The sequence below is a fragment of the Phlebotomus papatasi genome, chromosome 2, assembly GCF_024763615.1.
Source record: "Phlebotomus papatasi isolate M1 chromosome 2, Ppap_2.1, whole genome shotgun sequence".
NCBI lineage: Eukaryota > Metazoa > Arthropoda > Insecta > Diptera > Psychodidae > Phlebotomus > Phlebotomus papatasi.
The window spans coordinates 23,569,925-23,588,687 of NC_077223.1; the positions used below are offsets into that span (position 1 = coordinate 23,569,925).

Consider the following 18,763-nt stretch of genomic DNA (forward strand, 5'->3'; position numbering starts at 1 on the left):
TGTGGGAAGGCCTAGTTCCTTCATGGAATGTTGCGCAAGCATTATTATTAAAATACGTGAAAGGGCATAATTTCTTAATTTACCTTTTGCCACTTATCAATTTCCATTTTTACCAAAATACTGCATAATCTACTGCAGCCTTCAAGTATTCTAAAATCATCATATCAGAAAGACCTTGCAGGTGTTATCTGACGTCGTGATGGGGGTCTTCTATCGGTTGACTTGAATACCTTACGACAATTAATGAGTGAGACATCCGGATGTCTTTCGTAAATTGATACGTCAATATCGATTTATCTAACACAATCGACAATCTACAAGACAGGTGGAAGTGATATCTTGGCTAAAAATTGAGGAGGAGTCGGTCGATAGTTATTTAAGGCGCAAACAGGCGGAAAAGTTGGCAGTTTGGAGTTCAAAATGCATTCTCGTGGACATTTTCTGGTATTCTGTGTTCTCCTTGGAGTGACTGCAGCAGCTAGGGATTGGCGTTGTCCACTTCAAAAAAGTTTGGACAAAATACAGGGATTTCCTCATCCCACTAGCTGCCAGAAGTACAAGGTTTGTGCTGAAGATGGAAGCCTAGTTGAAAAATCCTGTCCACCTGGTGAGGAATTTAATCGTTGGAAGCTCCGTTGCGATACACCATCGAAGCATGGATGTAGGGAGCTTGTGCAATCTAGAGATGCTCATTTGCCCAGTTGTCACAACCAGGCTGATGGCAGGAAATTCCCCACCACCAACTGCAACTCATTTGTGGTTTGTCACAATGGTAACCCTAAGCTTCAGTCCTGTGACTGGGGATTGCTCTTCAATGCTGATCTCGGAGTTTGTGACTGGGCGGCTAATGTGAGATGCTACGAAATGTCTGGTCCACCAGTTGGACCTGCTCCTGATTGCATGTACCAGGATGGTGTCTATTTGCCCAACGTTTACGACTGCAATAGTTTCTATGTGTGCAAAAACAACGTACCCATGCTCCAGCGTTGTGATGCTGCCCTTGTCTTTGATCCTGCTCTTGAGACTTGCAACTGGCCAGCTGAGGTTAACTGTGTTCCTGAACCCCTACCAGATGTAGATCCTTTCCTACCGGTAAGCTAAGTGTCTTTGTTTTTAAAGGAAATATTACTTGTACAGCAAAGACTAAAACAGAGGTGTGCAAGAACCGTTTGAAACCGAATAAACGTCAAAATAAGTTTGTTCAAGTATTGTTTTGACCATTGACGTTCAAGTTTTATTTGACGTTTTTTCGGTTTCAAACCGTTTTTGCACTCTTCTGGACTAAAAGTTCGCTGGCTTGAAGTCGTTAATCAGCCATATTGCTTATGACGGTTTTTTATCGGCTAATGCTAATTTTCTGGCATAGGATTGCAATGGACGTGAATGGGAATACATTGCTCATCCCGCCAACTGTGGAGCTTATTACAGGTGCGAACACAACAAAGCTGTTCTTTACCACTGCGATGCCGGACTTCTGTTCGATCCTAGACTTCTCACCTGCAACTGGGCACCTCAGGTTGTGTGTCACAGCCGCAATTGAATATGAATCGCTTTTTTTAACGCCTTGCTAAATACACCGAAAAATTGCTTCATTCACAAAATTTTAAACGCTTTCTTCACCTCTCTCGTTTTGTTTTTTTTAATCATCTATATCGACATTTGGAGATTACACAAAGGATTGTGAGTGATTATTTATGAGGTGTTAAATGGAGGAAGAGAGTATCAATATGGATTTGAACATCAAAAAGAGTAAACATGAAAATAAATTGTCGATGTTAATTTTACTGATTGAGTCATGATAATAATTGGGTTGTCATTTTCATGCAAAAAAAAGGAAGATTTTATTGTAAAAATCAATGAAATAATTGGTGATAAATTCTTATCAGTTGCTGAGGAAAATTTAAGCTTTTGTCTTGGACAAAATTTATGTTCTTGTAGTTTGGAGATCAACTTAATGCCTGCCTGGAATTCCCTTATCACGACCCGAGAATAATAGATTAGATTTCACTTTTCAGATTGTTCCTTTTTCGGAGATTTGACCGAGTATAAAAGGTAGTAAAGTGCTGCGGTAGCAATCTATTTGTGATTTTTTTGTTGCTATTATCATCATTAGAAGTGACTTTTTCATACGATCATGCGACAGTGTGAAAGGTGTAAGTTTAAGTTTTAAGTTCCAAAAACCCTTGTGTATTAAAAATAGTTTTTTTTTAAATCTTTCAGTGATTATCTTGGCTCTTGTGAGCCTTCAAGTGAATCTAATAGTGGGTGCTGATTTGGTAGCACCGGAAGGCTTTTGTACTGATCTACCTCCAGGTCACTATCCCTTCGAAGGAGACTGCAACGGATTTATCTACTGTGAAGCAGACGGAACAGGTACGGCTGGACGATGTATTGATGACCTTCACTTTAAACCAGGAGCAAATCCTGGTGAAGGAGTATGCACATACCCCGATTTAGCTGGTTGCGATCCAAATGCTGGTGGAAATACTACGACATGTGCTGAGGGAGACTTTTGGGAGCAGAGAGTTAATGAAACCTGCAACAGATACATCAGATGTCTAAATGGTGTTATCGAGGAACGCCAGTGTGCTGGAGATTTGCACTGGGATTCAGCAACGCAGCAGTGCACAACACCAGAACTTTCTGACTGTCCCTATCCTATCTGCTCGGAAAATCCAACTCCAGGAGAAATTGAAAAACTCCCTCATCCTACAGATTGCACAATGTAAGTCACAAAAAGATAATACATTGTCAAAACTGATAATTTCTGAATTTAAACAAAAAAAAATCTTTCCAGGTACTATATTTGCATGGATCAGGAACCTATTCAACAGAATTGTGCACCTGGACAGCATTTCGACAGGATAAACAGATGGTGTACAACACCCGAAGAGGCAGGATGTGAACTCGGATCAGGACCTGCACCAACTGATCCACCAACAACAGAAGGACCTGGAGTAACAGAGGGACCTGGAGAAACAGAAGCACCGACAGAAGGACCTGGAGATACTACTGAAGCAACTGACCCAACAACTCCAGAACCTGACACAACAACCCCGGAACCTGACACAACAACTCCGGAACCTGACACAACGACGACAGAAGAGCCAGCACCGTAATTTAGATTATGTTTAATTTATATTATTTGACTAGTTTTTTTTGTGTCATTTATTAAACTAGTGCCTGAAAAATTGGATTGTTTTTGTCTACTCCTACGAAAAATTCCTCTTGCCTTATCAATAAGAGTCTCCAGCAGTAAATTACCTAGCCTAATCCTGTAGTTGACAGTCATTCAACTTGGTCATGGTGCGCAATTTTATTTGAGAACGGAGACCTTTGTTTGAGACATCTTATGAAATGACCAAAAACTGATTGTAGCTTATCAATAAGTAAAATATTATTAGAAATGAGACATATTGAACAATGTGTTGCATTATGTATTATAATTATTTATTTATTCACAATTTTGTAAAATTGTCTCTAAATAGGGGGAAATGAGGTACTTTGAATTAGAACACCAACCATTGAGAAATAGAACTTTTTCCTCCTATTTTTAAATTCAACTGAACTCTATGATAATGTAATTCAGCTTTTCAATTGATTTTTGAAGCTAAATCATATAACATGATGAGGTGCAGTTCCATTTAAAAATAGGAGAAGAAACCCTAGGTCCAGGTGTTCCAATTCAAAGGCACCCCACTTCCCTCTATATTTAAAATGTAATACTTTACTGGAACTTCAGTATTTCAAAGTTTCACTTAAAAACCATTAATTTAGAGTTTAAATTTTATTTCCAAGATTTATCATAAATATTCCTTGGCAGTCACAATAATGAAATAAATAAATCAAAAAATTATAAAAGAATTTAAGCGTTGACTTATATTACTTTTATAAAACTTTATTTAAGAATATAAAGATTTTATGATCTTGTTCGTTATCTAATCAGAATTTTTAACTGCGAATGATGTAATTTACAACATAATTAATTCAGGAACTGGGACTTAAGCATCAATGTTATCAAAATGTTGAATTTGTAAGAAATTATATCACAATTTTCATTGAATCATGCTCGATTGAAATCAAATGAAATATTCACAATTATACTTTTATCAGTGGCATAGGGAAAGATTTGCTTGGACAAAATTTGGTGTCCACGTACATGTAGAAAATCAAGTTAATACCTTCTTGAAATTTCTTTATCATAGCCTCAAGAACAAAAGATAAGATTTAATTTTCAAGATTCCGCAGGTTTCGTGAAGTATAAAAGGTGTAATGTTCTACGCGAGCAACCTATTTGTGCTTTTTTTGCTACAATTATCATCTATACAGGGGTACTTTTCTAAGGTACCATGAAAAAGTGTGCAAGAAGTAGGTTTAACTTTAGGTTCGTGTTAAATTCGTGATCCTATAATTATCTTTTAAATTGTAGTTATAATACTCGCTCTTGTGAGCCTGCAAGTAAGTCAAATTTTGGCGCAATTGGAAATCCCTCCAGAATTCTGTGTTGACCAAGTTCCCGGACACCATGCACATCCAACTGATTGTACTGCATTTATCTATTGTGTTATTGATGCAGTCGAAGGACTAGGGGGACACTGCCCTTATGATCTGCATTTCAGACCAGGGGAAAATCCTGGTGAAGGTACCTGTACCTATCCAGCACTTGCTGGATGTGATCCCGATGCTGGTGGTCCTGGCGATAGAGAGTGTGCTGAGGGAGATTTCTGGGATGACAGAGTTCCTGGTACTTGCAACAGGTACTTCAGGTGCGTGAATGGTGAAATCACAGAACGACAGTGCCCTGATAATCTGCACTGGCATAATGAACTTGGGCACTGTACAACGCCTGCCCTTTCCGATTGTCCCTACCCTCTCTGTTCCGAGAATCCACCTGAAGAGGGACTCGAGCTTCTGCCACATCCAACTGATTGTAATCTGTAAGTTACTGCTTATTACTCTAAAAGAAAATCGCCTCAGAAATTGAACTAATTTATAATTTACGTGCAGATACTACATTTGCATTGATCAAGAGCCTGTACAGCGGTCATGTGCACCAGGACAGCACTTCGACAGGATCAACGGATGGTGTACTACTCCAGAAGAAGCAGGATGTGAATAATTTTTTTCATTTTAATAAATACAGCTTTATCTTGATTTTTAAAAAATCTTTTTTTGTGTTTCACTAAATAATTGTTTTTCAGTAAAGTTAAAAAATATAACGATTTTTATTATTTGAGGCATATTCTATTTTAAGTACTCTATCGTTTTGATTGTTTTACTCTTGTTTGCACGAACGGTATACCGCTTACGTATTTACGTAAAGGTTTTATTGCTCACTTCTTTATATATTCTACTTATTCCACAGGGATAATAATCTTTGATACGAAGTACGTTCATCTATTCGTTCTTTCCATCAAACTTTTCTTTCCTACTGTTTTATTGAAATATTATAAAACAGATTAGGGCGTAGTTGTAGTCATAACTTATGGACATTATACACAGCTTGCAAAAATTTTAATTTCTTACTTAAAACTAGATTACAAAAAAAACATAAAATTATTAGTTTATGATGTAATTAACAATTAGTTTTAGGTAAGAACTTAAGATTTTTGCACACTGCTTTAAGTGTACAACGTCCCTTTAACTTCACCTTATCTAGATCTAAGAAAATCCTGCAGGTAATGCCCAGCGCACAATAACATTTGTTTTGTAAACATATTTTTGACATTACTATGAGAGTGAGTGAGACCTAGATCTAGTAATCTTGCTCACTCTCATAGGAAATTTTGAAAACATATTTACAAACAAAGTTATTGTGCGGTGGGCATAATTCGTATACATATATTCGAACTCCACAGAGAGAGAGCAGTATATACAGTAAGTGTCAGAAGTTTGTTGCCTTATGTGTGATCGGGAAACCAGGTGCAAAAAATCATAGAAAAAATTACTTTTTCGAATTTTTCTTTTTGTAAATGAATTTTATTTTTCTGAGCCACCCAAACATTCTTACCATTTTCATTTAATATGAGCTTGTTTTTGTAACAGTAGGGACCTGTGTCCCTTCAGCAACCAACTGTCTTTCAATTTATGAAGCATACATCATTGGGTCACTATCAGAGATACTTACATTGCTGTTATCAACCCTCTGAGTGGATACCCTATTTATGTATTTTAAGTTAGTTGCATGTTTTTGACCATTTTGAGTAACTTTTCAAATGAGGCAACAAACTTTTGATGCATGACAAATGAACAACTTTTGAAAAACAATTATTTTTTATATGTAATAAAACGAAATATTACAAAAAATATATATAATACAAAATAAAAATTTCCCAAATTTCTCCTTCAAAGAGCCAGGAAACTTCACTTCAGTACACACAGATCAAGTAGGTCAGCTTCTACATTATGTTGGTTTTACCGGCTTTATGGAAAATTGGTGTGATTATGATGGTATCACACCTAATTGGTGCAGCAGTAAATCTGGGGTAAGTTATGAGCACTGATTGTTATTTCATTTATCAGTATATTATCTATCAATTCATATAGATTTCTTCCTCTATAGTTTAATATCAAATTAAAAAATTGCATTGCTTACAACTACCCCATGTTTACTACTGCCCCAGTCCCCCTTTACCTTATTACGACCAAAGTAGCTTATGCAATTGTTGTTATTATCTAATTACAATATGGACGAACTTGCATGTTTTTGGTAATCTGATCAAAACCAGACGTCATGCAGACCACATATTACGCAATGTCGATCTGATTTTGTTACAAAGGAAACCGTTGATATACTTAAAATTTTAGAAACAGCTCTATATAGGGGAATTTGGTATGGTTCGCACAGAGTGAACCTTCAAACAACGCAAATTTTCTCTTTGTTTGTCAAGAGCTAGTTCGTCATTTTTTAGCCATAAGATAGATAATTATTAAGCTTATGAGACGAGATGAGAAATGGTAAGTCAGCTCTTTGCAAACAAAGAGAAAATTCGCATCGTTTGAAGGTTCACTCTGTGCGAACCATACCAACATTCCCCTATGAAATTCTCACCTGATTTTAACCACTTCTCTCATATTGCAGTTCTAAAAGTGCTAAAAATGTTTAATGATACTTTTGGAACGTTTGGAACTATATAGAAATATTTAACACATTTTATACAAATTTGCGAAGTAGTGGAAGTGCAGTAGGCGCTGTAGGGGAAAGTTTTCAGGCTTCGCGCACACTCTGGCTTCGAAAACTTTATATTTTTCCTATATTGATTTAATGAACCTGATTTAATTTTTTTCAGGAAATGTGTAACTTAATACGAGATATCAAAATAGTCAAATTTGTCAAATGAATATAGGAAAATTTTGAAGTTGAAGACAGAGGTGTATGCGAAGCCTGAAAGTTTTTCTCTACACAATTTTTTGACTAATATCATTGCGCTGTATTCCAATCAAATAATTTTTCATCCTAAACTCAAAGGTATTTTTTACACATAGCAAAAGTTTAAAGCGTTTAATGTTACTTATGAACCAATTCATGATATAAATAAGGAATAGAAAATTGGATGAAACTTCACGATAAGTTCAAACTTATAAGTACGACGAATAACTTTATTAAGCAAAATTAAACAACTTTTTCATACAAGCAGATAATATGAATCTTTCTTTACTTTCTTTAGCAAAATAATAATCGAACCCATGAATTCATGCATTCCACGCGATTTAATTTAAATAAAAAAATTGCAAGAGAAGTTTCAGTTGATTGAAAAGAAATTTATTTGCACAGAAATTATCGAAAAAAACATTGAGTTTTCAGAATAAAAAATCACTAAAAATTGTCCAGAGTGGTAACATTAGGATTATAATGTTCTAAATTGATGAAACTGTGCTCCAGCGAGTAACTTAGAAAGGTCTGAGTTCAGGACGTTGGACATTGCCGGATTGACATCCCTGGCAGTTTTGGCATCCGCAAGGACGTGGTGGCAGAAGAGCTTGAGCCATTCGGTGGATGAGGTCAGTGGGTACAGGAGGGCGAGGAATGTCATTGTCACTATTACAGGAGTTACATCCACAAGAACAGGTACTGGGTGCTTGTCCAGGCACAGTAGGTCGGGTAAAGTCATTGTCATTATTACAGGAGTTACATCCACAAGGACAGGTACTTGGTGTCTGTCCAGGAACTTGAGGGCATGGTTGCTGTGGATTCTGCTGAGAGCAACCGCCTTGGGCTCCAGCACAGCCACAACCACAGCCTCCTGGGCATCCTGCGGAACATCCTCCAGAGGGAGCAGATCCAGCACAACCACATCCACAGCTTCCGACTGGGGTATTCTCATCAGCACCTACGCATCCCTGTGCACAGGGACAGCCCTGAGTACATGGGGTTCCTTGAGCGGTCTGTGGGAGCTCTTCCTCATCAACCCCATCCTTGCGTTTCTGTGGAATAACCTAAACAAAATAATTAAGTAACAGATTTTTTATCACTTTGTTATTTTTTGTATATTTTTGATCAACTTTGTCTCTAATCGGGTCATCATTGTGAAGAACGATTATTTATTTCAAATTCAAAATAATGTTCGTTTACGACCGTTGCAGAACAACAAAATAACTGTATTTTCACTGTCTCTCCACTCACCAGATCTCCACAATCAACATTTTCTGGGTAGTCACAATTCTGAATATCATTGTTCCACAGGAAGGGAGTAACACAGGTGTGCTCGTAGATGGTTTCAAAGACACAGCTGTAGAACTTGTTGCAGTAAGTGCTGTGTGGATAGTATCCTGGAGACAAATTTCCTTCTTCACACTGTTCCCGGATATTTGCCAAAACAATTGGGGCGGCCAAAGCCAGACACAGGACTAGGGTATATCCTTTCATTGTGGTTAACACGGTCAACACGTAGAGATGCACACACGAGAAATCGAGCCATAGAGTGTCCAAGTGGCCTTTTTATTTACCAAGCCATGTCACGCGCGTACCCCGATGAGAATCTCCTGAGAACATCCTGATATAGACAAAAGTAGCAATCACTCTTTTAATTAATGATTTCATATCTTAGAAGTGCGATCTAATGAGAACACACTCATTCACACTATCAATTTTTTTTTGTATTTCCTCAATTTGTTTATTTATTTGAGCCTTTTACCATTCAACTTCCTCCCAACCCTCACACAAAAGTCACGAAATTCTTATCTCTGTGACTGATTTGACTCGTGCAGATATGACCACAACATCACAATATTTCAAAACGCAAATAGTGATTCAAAGATCATTTTTTAAGCTCTAGTCAATTCCTTTTCTTGGTCTCTTTTATCTAGAGGAAACTCATGTCTCCATGGACATTTAACGACCAAGTCTTAACCCAAATTAATAAACACATTTTTCCAGACAATAACGAATATTAAAAAAAATAAACGTAGTTAATTCTTATTATATTCTTTACTTCTTTATTTATTATATATTTCAATTCAACAATTTTGAATTCTTCAAACTATCATTAGATATTTTATTATTAATCTAGTTTAATTGAAAAAAAACAACATTCAGTTATTTTATTAAAAATTTTGCATTACTAAAGTATAGCATCAAACTCCGAAAATTAGAGAATTTTGCGAAGTCTATTCAATTTTCCTTTTTATTGGATTTGATCGACTTTTATATTAGCCGATTTCGTAAATTAGACAAATCATTATGTATAAATTATCACAAAATTTTGAAGGAAAATTCTTTTTAATCAAAATTGATCTCCTTGGTATACTGAATTTTATCTCGTAGGAGATGTAGGATCTGGCAAGATATTCGTCTTGTAAGCTCAGGTACTTTTAAAGTGAAAAAAAATGTATAGGAACAAGGAAAACTTTTCAGACTTCGTACATATTTTGGCTTCGAACATTTCATATTTTTCCATATTCCTTTAATAAATCAGACTTAATTTTTTTCTAGAAAAATGTGTGACTTAATTTTAGCTATGCAATAGGTCAGATACACTGAAGGACTATGGGAAAAAATGTAAAGTGTTCGAAGCCAGAGTGTGTGCGAAGCATATAAACCCTCCCCTATCATAAAAAATTAATAAATAAGGGTTTTTATTGGATTAAGTGGTAGAGTATACTCTCTCTATATGATGCACGTGTCTCGAGTTTAAATCTCCCTTTAGATCACAAAGCTTTTTTTGGGGTTAACCCTTTAACTCTTTAAGGATGAGAGGGTCAAAAATTAGAGGTCCGAAAAAATCACCTTTTCTGACTTTTAAGAGTAAAATCGAAGTTTAGAAGGCCATAGGAAAAATTTAATTTTTAGGTCACCGGTGACCCAATCATCCTTAAAGGATTAAGGACGAGACACTTTTTACTGATTGAAAATTGCGAAAATCAAAAATAAAAATTAAACTAATAGACAAAATTTGTAAAACATAAATATGTAAAACGTCTTATATCGGAAAGCACAACGGAGTCTGATTCGGTGTAATTTTTGCTATGAACGATAGGGACGAAAATAGTCCAAATATTTTAATAATTTTTCTGACAATATCGATGAAAGATAATTTTCGTTCTAATGAAATATATTATGTATATTTATTGTAGTTTCTAGTATCAAGGAGTTTTTACTTAAAAAAGTTTGAAAATATATAAAAAAAAATTAATAAAAATCAATCATCGATGAGGTTATTTGAAAATTAGTCACTTTTGAGCTTAAATATTTACTACTATAGCTAGAGATTTGTAAAAAGTATTCTAGATTCCTACAACCTTCTATTGTATGACTGTACAAACAAACATTAGATAGAAATAACTTTAGTTAGTCAGGAAAAAATTATTTTCTCTATGGGTTGCGGGTGACCCAATTGTCCTTAAAGGGTTAAAGGTATTTGAACTGCATCATGTGTATGGTAAGTAAATCAATAAAGCTGTAAATTATATTTTCTTAATTTTCTGAAACATGATTTTTCGCTGATCAAAAGATTTCCAAATTTAGCAACAAGGGGTAGATAACTGTGCCGCTCACGGTTCACTCGAGTGCCGATCTGTCGATCTCATGTCGATCTCATGCCGATCTGCCGATCTCATGACTTCAAACTTGATTTTTAAATACTTAATTACTGAATAAATCATATCTATAATAAATCAAATTTATTTCATAAGTAGTTAGTAGTTTCATAAATATTAAACTCCAGCAAAAATGTTAACAGTTCCAAAAAAAATTTTTGAAGATTTTTGTTGAATTTTTTGCATTTTTTATGCACTGGGTAAAAGTTTTCGTGGTATAATTATAAACGCTATGAGCAATTTCCATGCACATGAAAATATTAATACCTGAAATTGTGAAGGTTTTCTCTAATTGGCTAAGTGCTCGATTTTCGTTTGAACCTCAATTTCGAGGTTAAAAAACAATCTGAGAGAAAAATTGTACACGAAAATGTAGCTAATAAAATTATCTATCAAACCCACAAAACAGATAGTTAGGGACAGTTGTAGTTTTCGAGATATTTTTGATTAAATTTGCTAAACAGTTCGATTTTTCCATGTTTTCTGACATATTTGAGACTACAGCGCCCCTGGTGTCAGTTGTACCAACTTCATCTGTTCAGAGGATTTATCGGACATGTGAAGGAGACCAAATTATTCCATAGTGAGAAATAAATCGGTTCAGCAGAATCGGAGATATAGGCACCCAAGTATCAAAAAACGGCAAAAACGATTTTTCCTAAATACCAGGCGCAAAATCCAAATGAAATCAAAATGATAAGTATTTTCGTAAATCATTTGACCCTAGCAATAGAAAAATTAGCATGAGAACCGAGGGACAAAATCATCGTTGCACAGTGTTATTATTACTATGATATCACACCACCATAAAGTGGTACCAGCCACCACAAAGCTTTGAAGAAAAATATATTCTTATTAGACTGAATTTTGCCTTTTTATTTAAAAATAACTTTTTTCAATATTACTCATTAAACCTCTAACGTAACGGGTAAGACCGCCTCCAGGCGGTCTTCACAAAAACCACATTTACAGCGACAATAAAGGTTTTATTTATTTAAAAGTGCTATAGTGTCCTCGGTAATAGTCTTATAAAAATCTCTTGAAAGTTTGAACTCATTTTGACTCTTCTTTTTGTTGCTATTCCCAGTTTTGTGTGACAGGTCAGAGAAAAAGCAACAAAAAATATTTGTGCAAAAAAAAATCATTTCCAATTTCCATAAAAATACCGATTTAAAGTTATCTGACTAAAATATATTTATTTTTACTGAAAGATGTCATTCTACTTTGTATATTTTATTTAAAAAAATTGAAAAAACTAAAAATGTGAATTTTAGAAGCAAAGAGAGTTTCAAAAAAAAATTATATTTTCTCACCTAGCGCCTAAACTAAAAGAGATAATGAACAATGGATGGTTTTTCCGACTCTATTGGATCATAATTATCCGAGAAAACATTGTTTTAGAACTTTTTTCGCATATTAAAGAAAACACCGTTAGAGGGTTAAGCGCAGTATTACAATTAAGCGCAAAAGCAAATTCTGTTTCATTTTAGATTTTCACAAAAAAAAAATCTCTTGACCTCGTAAGTACAGCTACTTTAAAATTTGAAATGACACTAATTGCTGACATGGCAAAGTAAGTCTGCAAGATTAATCAATTTTGTAATTTGACACCAGAATTGTTTGTAAGAAATTTCCGATGTTACACGAGTTTAAGCGAACACTATATTTCATAAGAGCGAACTGACATTTAAGTCTGCCGATCTCATGTCAATCGGCCGATCTCATGCCGATATCTGGCCAAATTGTGCCGATCTGTCGATCTCTGGCCAAATTATGCCGATCTGTCGATCTCGTAACAAAATAGTGCAGATCTGCTGATCTTGAGCTTCAGATCGGTACTATTTTGCCGATCGCCGCTCACGGTTCACTCTGAGAGCCACTTATTCACACCTTGTTTAGCAAAATATCTTAGAGTCAGGATCAGGAAATGTACACCAAATTTGTAGCGAATTATCTCAATTACTTTCTCAATTTTCTTGATCAATAAATAAAAAATCTTATTTATTAACCCCATGAACCACACGATCCCTGAGAAAGACTCGGAAAACACAATTTAGTTGACCACTGAAGAAGATCCACATCAGGATCGAAAGCTTTGGGAAAGACCAAAAAAGTGTTTTCAACTTAGCGTGACTAAATTTTCATTGGCAATCACCGGAGACACCTCTCTGAAATCATTTGCGCCAGTTCATCATTGAGAGAATCTTATTTAGTTTCGTCACATTTTTTTTAATAGAAAAACATACTATTGTGAGAATTTTGGAAGAAGACAGCGTCATCCAAAAACCACTGGCACCGATATCAGTTGATCGGAAACAAGGGACTTCATCTTATCTAAGTCTTCAGTCCAGAAGATTAACATTCTTTGCAGTAATCCTCTTTTCGGGGCAAATTTTTGCAGATAAAGTAACTTCTATGCCTTAAAAATTAAGAACAATGAGAAACATGATCAGTAAATCGCGAAATTTCATTTGAACCAAGTCTCTCTTACAAAATCAACATGAAGAGTAAGTGACTGAATCTCAGGGAGTGTTTCTAGGTGATTCCTAAATTATATTTCTTCTGCAGAGCTTTTTTTCCTTCTGGCCATTTCCCTCGTGGGATTTGCGCAGGGCAATGATGTAGTCTGTGTTGGTCAACCAGATGATTCTTTTGTGGCTGATCCCACGAGATGTGAAGGATATTATCTCTGTCGGGGAGAGGTAGGACTACCAGGTACTTGTCCTGACAACCTCTGGTTCGATCCCATCAATGTTTGGTGAGTGATTTTGCATAACAATTAATCATATTCAGTGACAAAATTGTGATTGTGACTATGATGCAATTTTTTAGAACTTTTGTGCCAAAGAATATAGATACAAATATTTAAATATTCTCGAAATGTGATAAAAAAAATAAGAGATAAACCTCAAAATTGTCTGTAATTCAAAATTATCAAACTTTGTGTAGGTGCACATATCCAGGCGATTTCTGTGGAGCAGCTGGCAATCCATGCGCAGGAGTTGCCGATGGAAACTTCGTTGATAATCCAGAATCCTGTGGTGCCTGGTTCTACTGCAGCGGTGGTGAAGCTTTTCCCGGAGTCTGTGCTGATAACCTCTACTTCGATCCCGTTAACCAAGTCTGCACATATCCCGACTACGTGGAGTGCGGAGATGCCACAAATCCACCCACTGAGGTGCCCCCTACAGTCCTTGGGAAGTCCCGTCCCTACATTAAATTGTCCCCTGTGCAGCCACCACAGGTTTAAGCAGCTATCCCTTGTGTAAATGTTTAAGTTGCGGAAGCACTTTTCCCTCCGGAATTGCGCTTTTACACAGTCACTCTCATCAATCACGCCATTAAATCATACCCTGCTCGGACAGAGTGGGAGGCAATGAGTTGTCTCACAATTTCCTTATCAATCATGATTTTAACTCAGGTAACCGTCGACATACATTGTTATTTACCCAAAATATTGACGTGTATTTGCTAACAATTATCTTGTTCAATATGTTATGTGTTTAAGAAATAAAAGAAAAGCGATTGTACAGACAAGATTTTCAAATTATTTATTTTTTAATCCGAATACCATGATCCGTTAAATTTTGAATATTTAAATGGATGTCAAAAATTTTCAAATTTACGTCATCATCAAAAAGAGATCTTGTGCAAAAAATTTTGAAAATGAGAAGGCACATGAGGAAAAGAAATGACGCAAAAGCATCTACTTCCACTTTTTCTAATACATACTTCCGAGCCAGACGAGAACGATATCGCTCTGTCCATGATGTTTATCACTATGAAAAATCCGCGAAAATGCTTTTAAAAATCGGCATGTTTGCTTTCATTTTCCAGTGTCAAGGTGATAGATATCGCACTTAAGAGGAGCTCTCTTAGGTGGAGTCTTACTATAAAGGCTACTCCTGATGGAAGCATCTGGCCAATATAGTTCACGAGTGTTGAGAGTGTCTAAAGTTTTTTTTTGTGAGAGGGCTAAAGCCATCAAGTGCGTCGATATGTTCAAGTTTGGCGCTCTGTGCGTCCTTTTGGCCCTTGGCCAGGCTTCTGCTGCGTCTGAACCCATGACACTGGATCAGAAGATGGAACTCTTCTCCTCTGTGTGTGTCCATGAACCCCATGGTACAATGCTGGCTGATCCCTTCGATTGCAACTCATTCATAGTTTGCGATCATGGAAAGACGTCTGTTAAGAGATGCGATGGGAGACTGAGGTATGATCCTCGTCTGAGGGTGTGCAACTGGCCAGATCAAGTGCAGTGCGGAGAGAGCCCAAGTGTAAGTTTGAAACATTGTGATTAAATTTATAAATTTCAATTTGACATCCCGTTTGACAATGTTTTGAAATATTCAAATTTTTCCGTTAGCTCCCACCGAATAATAACACCCCTATTCGATGCTATGGCTACGACAGCGTCTACTTCATTGCGGATACAATGAATTGTGAGAAATACTACATCTGTGCCAATGGAATTCCCTACCAGCATCACTGTGCCCCAGGAGTTCACTGGGATTACATTCACAATCAATGTGACTACCCCGGAAAAGCTTTCTGCTACGAGAAGGGAGACAATAATGTGGAAGAACCAGAGGAGCCAGAAATTACTGAACCCGAGGAAGATGAACCCCTGCCAGATTGCACAGGTGAGCAGAAGTTCTTCCCCTACCCCGAAGATTGCTCCAAGTACTACATCTGCATTGGGGGTTCTCCCTTCATCATGAGCTGCCCCAGCAACTACTACTGGAATGCTCCACGCTTCCAGTGTGACCTACCTGACTCTGCCAAGTGTGAGGCTAAGCAACGCTCCTAAAGCAGCAATACTTCATCGCGAAAACTTCTCGGAAATAACTACCTATTTACCATTTTATGAAGAAAATCTTCGAGTGCAGTAACTGAGGGAAAACTTCCAAGTGACCCTTTGGAGGCATCCAGTGACTTCTGTTAAACTAATTTGAGGGAATTTAAATTGATGTATATTGAGATGGGAATTCAAATAATAAAAATGCTTTCATTTCCAATAGGAAGGTATTGTTTTCCATGTAGAATTAAAAGAAAACTCCTTAGGGACTTTTATTTTATCCTTTTTAAAGACAATGAATCTGCTGGTAAAAAGAGTGATGTGATAGTGGGAAGTATCCTCTCTTCCAATGTTCATGACTTTGAATAATGAATTTCTTTTATTTTTCCTAAAGAGACACATGAATTATCAATAAATTGGTAATAAGCTAAAAATTTAATTGAAATGTGTAAGTCTCTTAACAATTTTTTGTAAAAACTGAGTATCAGGGATTTCCATTTAAAAAACATTTTTGTTGTTAAATTTATTGAGGACGTTACATTAAAAACAATTTATTTCAGTAAAGACACATTAATACTAAATTTTAATTTAAGGAAAGGCTTTCTACAATTTTTTTTCAAGTTATTTAAAAGTCAACCATAGTCAGTAGGTTTCAACCGTTTTACAAATTCATGGCAAAATTATAAAATCTTTTTTCATAAATTTATCTTATTATAAGCCGAGATTATATGAAAAAATATTTGATTTTTATAATTTTTTTGTAAACAAGGCACAAAAACGCATTTTCAGGTTTCTTTAAATCACATCTACACACATCTCTTGAAAGGGCAGGGAAAACCGCGGAAGATGATCTGCCCCACTATATTATATAAAAAATAAAAAAAGTGGGATTAAAATTTGAAAAGCCGGACACTTAAGAAACAGCTCAATTTCATATATTTTTATGTACTGAAGCTGCTGAAGCCGTCCTTTATAGTCCGACTTTCAGTGCATTTCAGTGTGTCCGACATTCAGTGCTGTCTGACTTTCAGCAAATTACCCTATGTTGTAAAAAATTAGAAAAATAAGTTGTTTTCAAAGTAATTGATAGAGGAAAACACCAAGAATAATGTGAATTTTCTTTTATTTTTCCTATATAATTTTACTATGGTTTTTTAAATCGGTACCAATTTTTCAGGCTATTTTCAGCGCCAACGGCTCATAAGAAATCTATTTCAAATTTACCGCGTGAAAAATATTTGCATACCCTAGCGAGTATCAAATGCTAACTGACTCCAATTCACCTGAAAATAATGGTATTTTTAGCTGAATTCTCAGCAGTGCTATTTCCATTTGGTTAGCACTTTTTGTTCAGCGACTGCTGACCGATAGCACATTTTTGCTGATGGATTCAGCAAAAATATGGTGTACATGCACCTTTTTTCAACTAAATGTGCTCGCTGGGACATTTAGGAGCATTTCAAGAATTATTTTTATAAATGAGCCCCCAATACTAAGCAATTCATGTCAAATTCTTTCAATTCGTTTTTATTTAAGTCGGAACTTCCTGTATAAAAGGAATGTCAAAGCATCGCAGACTTTGCGACGTATTCTAAAGTCCTTGATAGACCTGAGGATTAGCCGAGAGACGGCTTAGCGCAATTATATTAGAAATAATGGTTAGACTACATTTCCAACATTTTCCACTAAGTCGTCTCTCGGCTTAAGTCGTAAGTGTGCCTAGGGCATAACTCGTGACTTATGTCCTAGCACACTTACGACTTAAGCAGAGAGACGACTTAACGTAATTATAATCCAAATATTGCTTTGACTAAATTCTCATCAGTTTCCCACTAACTAAGCCGTTTCTCAGCTTAAATCGAGAGACGGCCTAATCAAAAGCTGATGGAAATAAATATAATTTAATTTTTATTTTCATTATAATTACGGTGAGCCATCTCTCGGTTTAAGTCGTAAGTGTGTCTAGGGCGCCTAGGGCATTAGATGCTATACCGGAATAGTACTTTTGTATCATTGACCTTTTTCACTAAATTTACCATATATAAGTATGTAAACTTAGTATTAGTATGCAGATGAAGAAAAAACAGAAAAAATCTTTGCATTTCAAAAAGTTAGTCGCCCGAATTTGAGAGAATCTACTGTATTTTCGTATAAGGAGGAAATGACCACCTACTAAACATATCCGAAAATTAAAAAAAAAATCACAGGACGCGTTTTCGAGCAATCCCAAAAAACATGGTTTTGGTGGAGAAGGAGAGGAGGAATGGAGGAATGTCAGGGACATGTTGATGATCCTAGGGTCGATTTATGGGGGGATTCCCTAAAGGTTCCAGGTCTCTATCTCTAACCATTTGGCTTTTAGGTGTGGTAACGGCCGGACAGCCGGACGAAGGGACAAACAACGTGACGTCAAAAAAATTCGAAACTTCAAATTTACAAAATTTTACCAGAATACGATTTCTCAAGAGTCAAGGAGTTAAAAAATATATAAAACACAAAATCAAGATATTACTGTTCTTTTTGTAGAGTTCGAGCTCTAGTTATGCATTTGAAAAATCTTTCGAACAGGTCCTAAACTCTGTCTCATTTTCTGTATCCAATATCTCCATGGTGTGGAATTTCAATTATTCGACAAAAATATGAGGCGCTTGGAGCAAAAAAAAACTAAGTCGTATGCATTTCCCTATTAAAATAGTGTTTTTTTGCTCTGAGCTCCTCATATATAAAATCGTTTTTTTATTAAATAGAGATTAAACAATTCAATTCAATTCAATGTCTTTTAAATGAACTGCCTCACTCTCCTCTATCTTCATATATATTGATAAGGAAATCCATCACATCCGAAGCATCCGAGTATTAATTTTTTTCTTTTATATATCCTTTATCCTTATAATTCATTTTTTTATTTTTTTTATCGTTTAAAAATATCCT

General features: G+C 35.8%; 6 protein-coding genes across 6 annotated transcripts; 5 read left to right on the plus strand and 1 right to left on the minus strand.

The window, feature by feature from the left end:
- The first annotated feature begins 405 nt into the window (after positions 1-405).
- LOC129803145 (peritrophin-1-like) lies at positions 406-1,784 on the plus strand. The gene is made up of 2 exons (XM_055849503.1): positions 406-1,092; positions 1,367-1,784. The coding sequence occupies exons 1-2, from the start codon at positions 421-423 to the stop codon at positions 1,538-1,540; spliced, it is 846 nt and encodes a 281-aa protein (XP_055705478.1). The 5' UTR covers positions 406-420; the 3' UTR covers positions 1,541-1,784.
- Positions 1,785-2,073: 289 nt separating this feature from the next.
- LOC129803146 (protein obstructor-E-like) lies at positions 2,074-3,191 on the plus strand. Its single transcript, XM_055849504.1, has 3 exons — positions 2,074-2,153; positions 2,221-2,725; positions 2,798-3,191. The coding sequence occupies exons 1-3, from the start codon at positions 2,135-2,137 to the stop codon at positions 3,117-3,119; spliced, it is 846 nt and encodes a 281-aa protein (XP_055705479.1). The 5' UTR covers positions 2,074-2,134; the 3' UTR covers positions 3,120-3,191.
- Positions 3,192-4,267: 1,076 nt separating this feature from the next.
- LOC129803147 (probable chitinase 10) lies at positions 4,268-5,167 on the plus strand. Its single transcript, XM_055849505.1, has 3 exons — positions 4,268-4,368; positions 4,430-4,937; positions 5,008-5,167. Exons 1-3 carry the CDS (start codon positions 4,350-4,352, stop codon positions 5,117-5,119), a joined length of 639 nt encoding a protein of 212 aa, XP_055705480.1. The 5' UTR covers positions 4,268-4,349; the 3' UTR covers positions 5,120-5,167.
- Positions 5,168-7,740: 2,573 nt separating this feature from the next.
- Positions 7,741-8,910, minus strand: LOC129803149 (balbiani ring protein 3). Its single transcript, XM_055849506.1, has 2 exons — positions 8,624-8,910; positions 7,741-8,436 (listed from the first exon to the last, which is right to left on the minus strand). The coding sequence occupies exons 1-2, from the start codon at positions 8,864-8,866 to the stop codon at positions 7,891-7,893; spliced, it is 789 nt and encodes a 262-aa protein (XP_055705481.1). The 5' UTR covers positions 8,867-8,910; the 3' UTR covers positions 7,741-7,890.
- Positions 8,911-13,491: 4,581 nt separating this feature from the next.
- Positions 13,492-14,568, plus strand: LOC129803150 (peritrophin-44-like). Its single transcript, XM_055849507.1, has 3 exons — positions 13,492-13,541; positions 13,603-13,792; positions 13,984-14,568. Exons 1-3 carry the CDS (start codon positions 13,535-13,537, stop codon positions 14,282-14,284), a joined length of 498 nt encoding a protein of 165 aa, XP_055705482.1. The 5' UTR covers positions 13,492-13,534; the 3' UTR covers positions 14,285-14,568.
- A 376-nt stretch (positions 14,569-14,944) lies between these two features.
- LOC129803151 (probable chitinase 10) lies at positions 14,945-16,058 on the plus strand. Its single transcript, XM_055849508.1, has 2 exons — positions 14,945-15,311; positions 15,401-16,058. The coding sequence occupies exons 1-2, from the start codon at positions 15,033-15,035 to the stop codon at positions 15,842-15,844; spliced, it is 723 nt and encodes a 240-aa protein (XP_055705483.1). The 5' UTR covers positions 14,945-15,032; the 3' UTR covers positions 15,845-16,058.
- Positions 16,059-18,763: the final 2,705 nt, after the last annotated feature.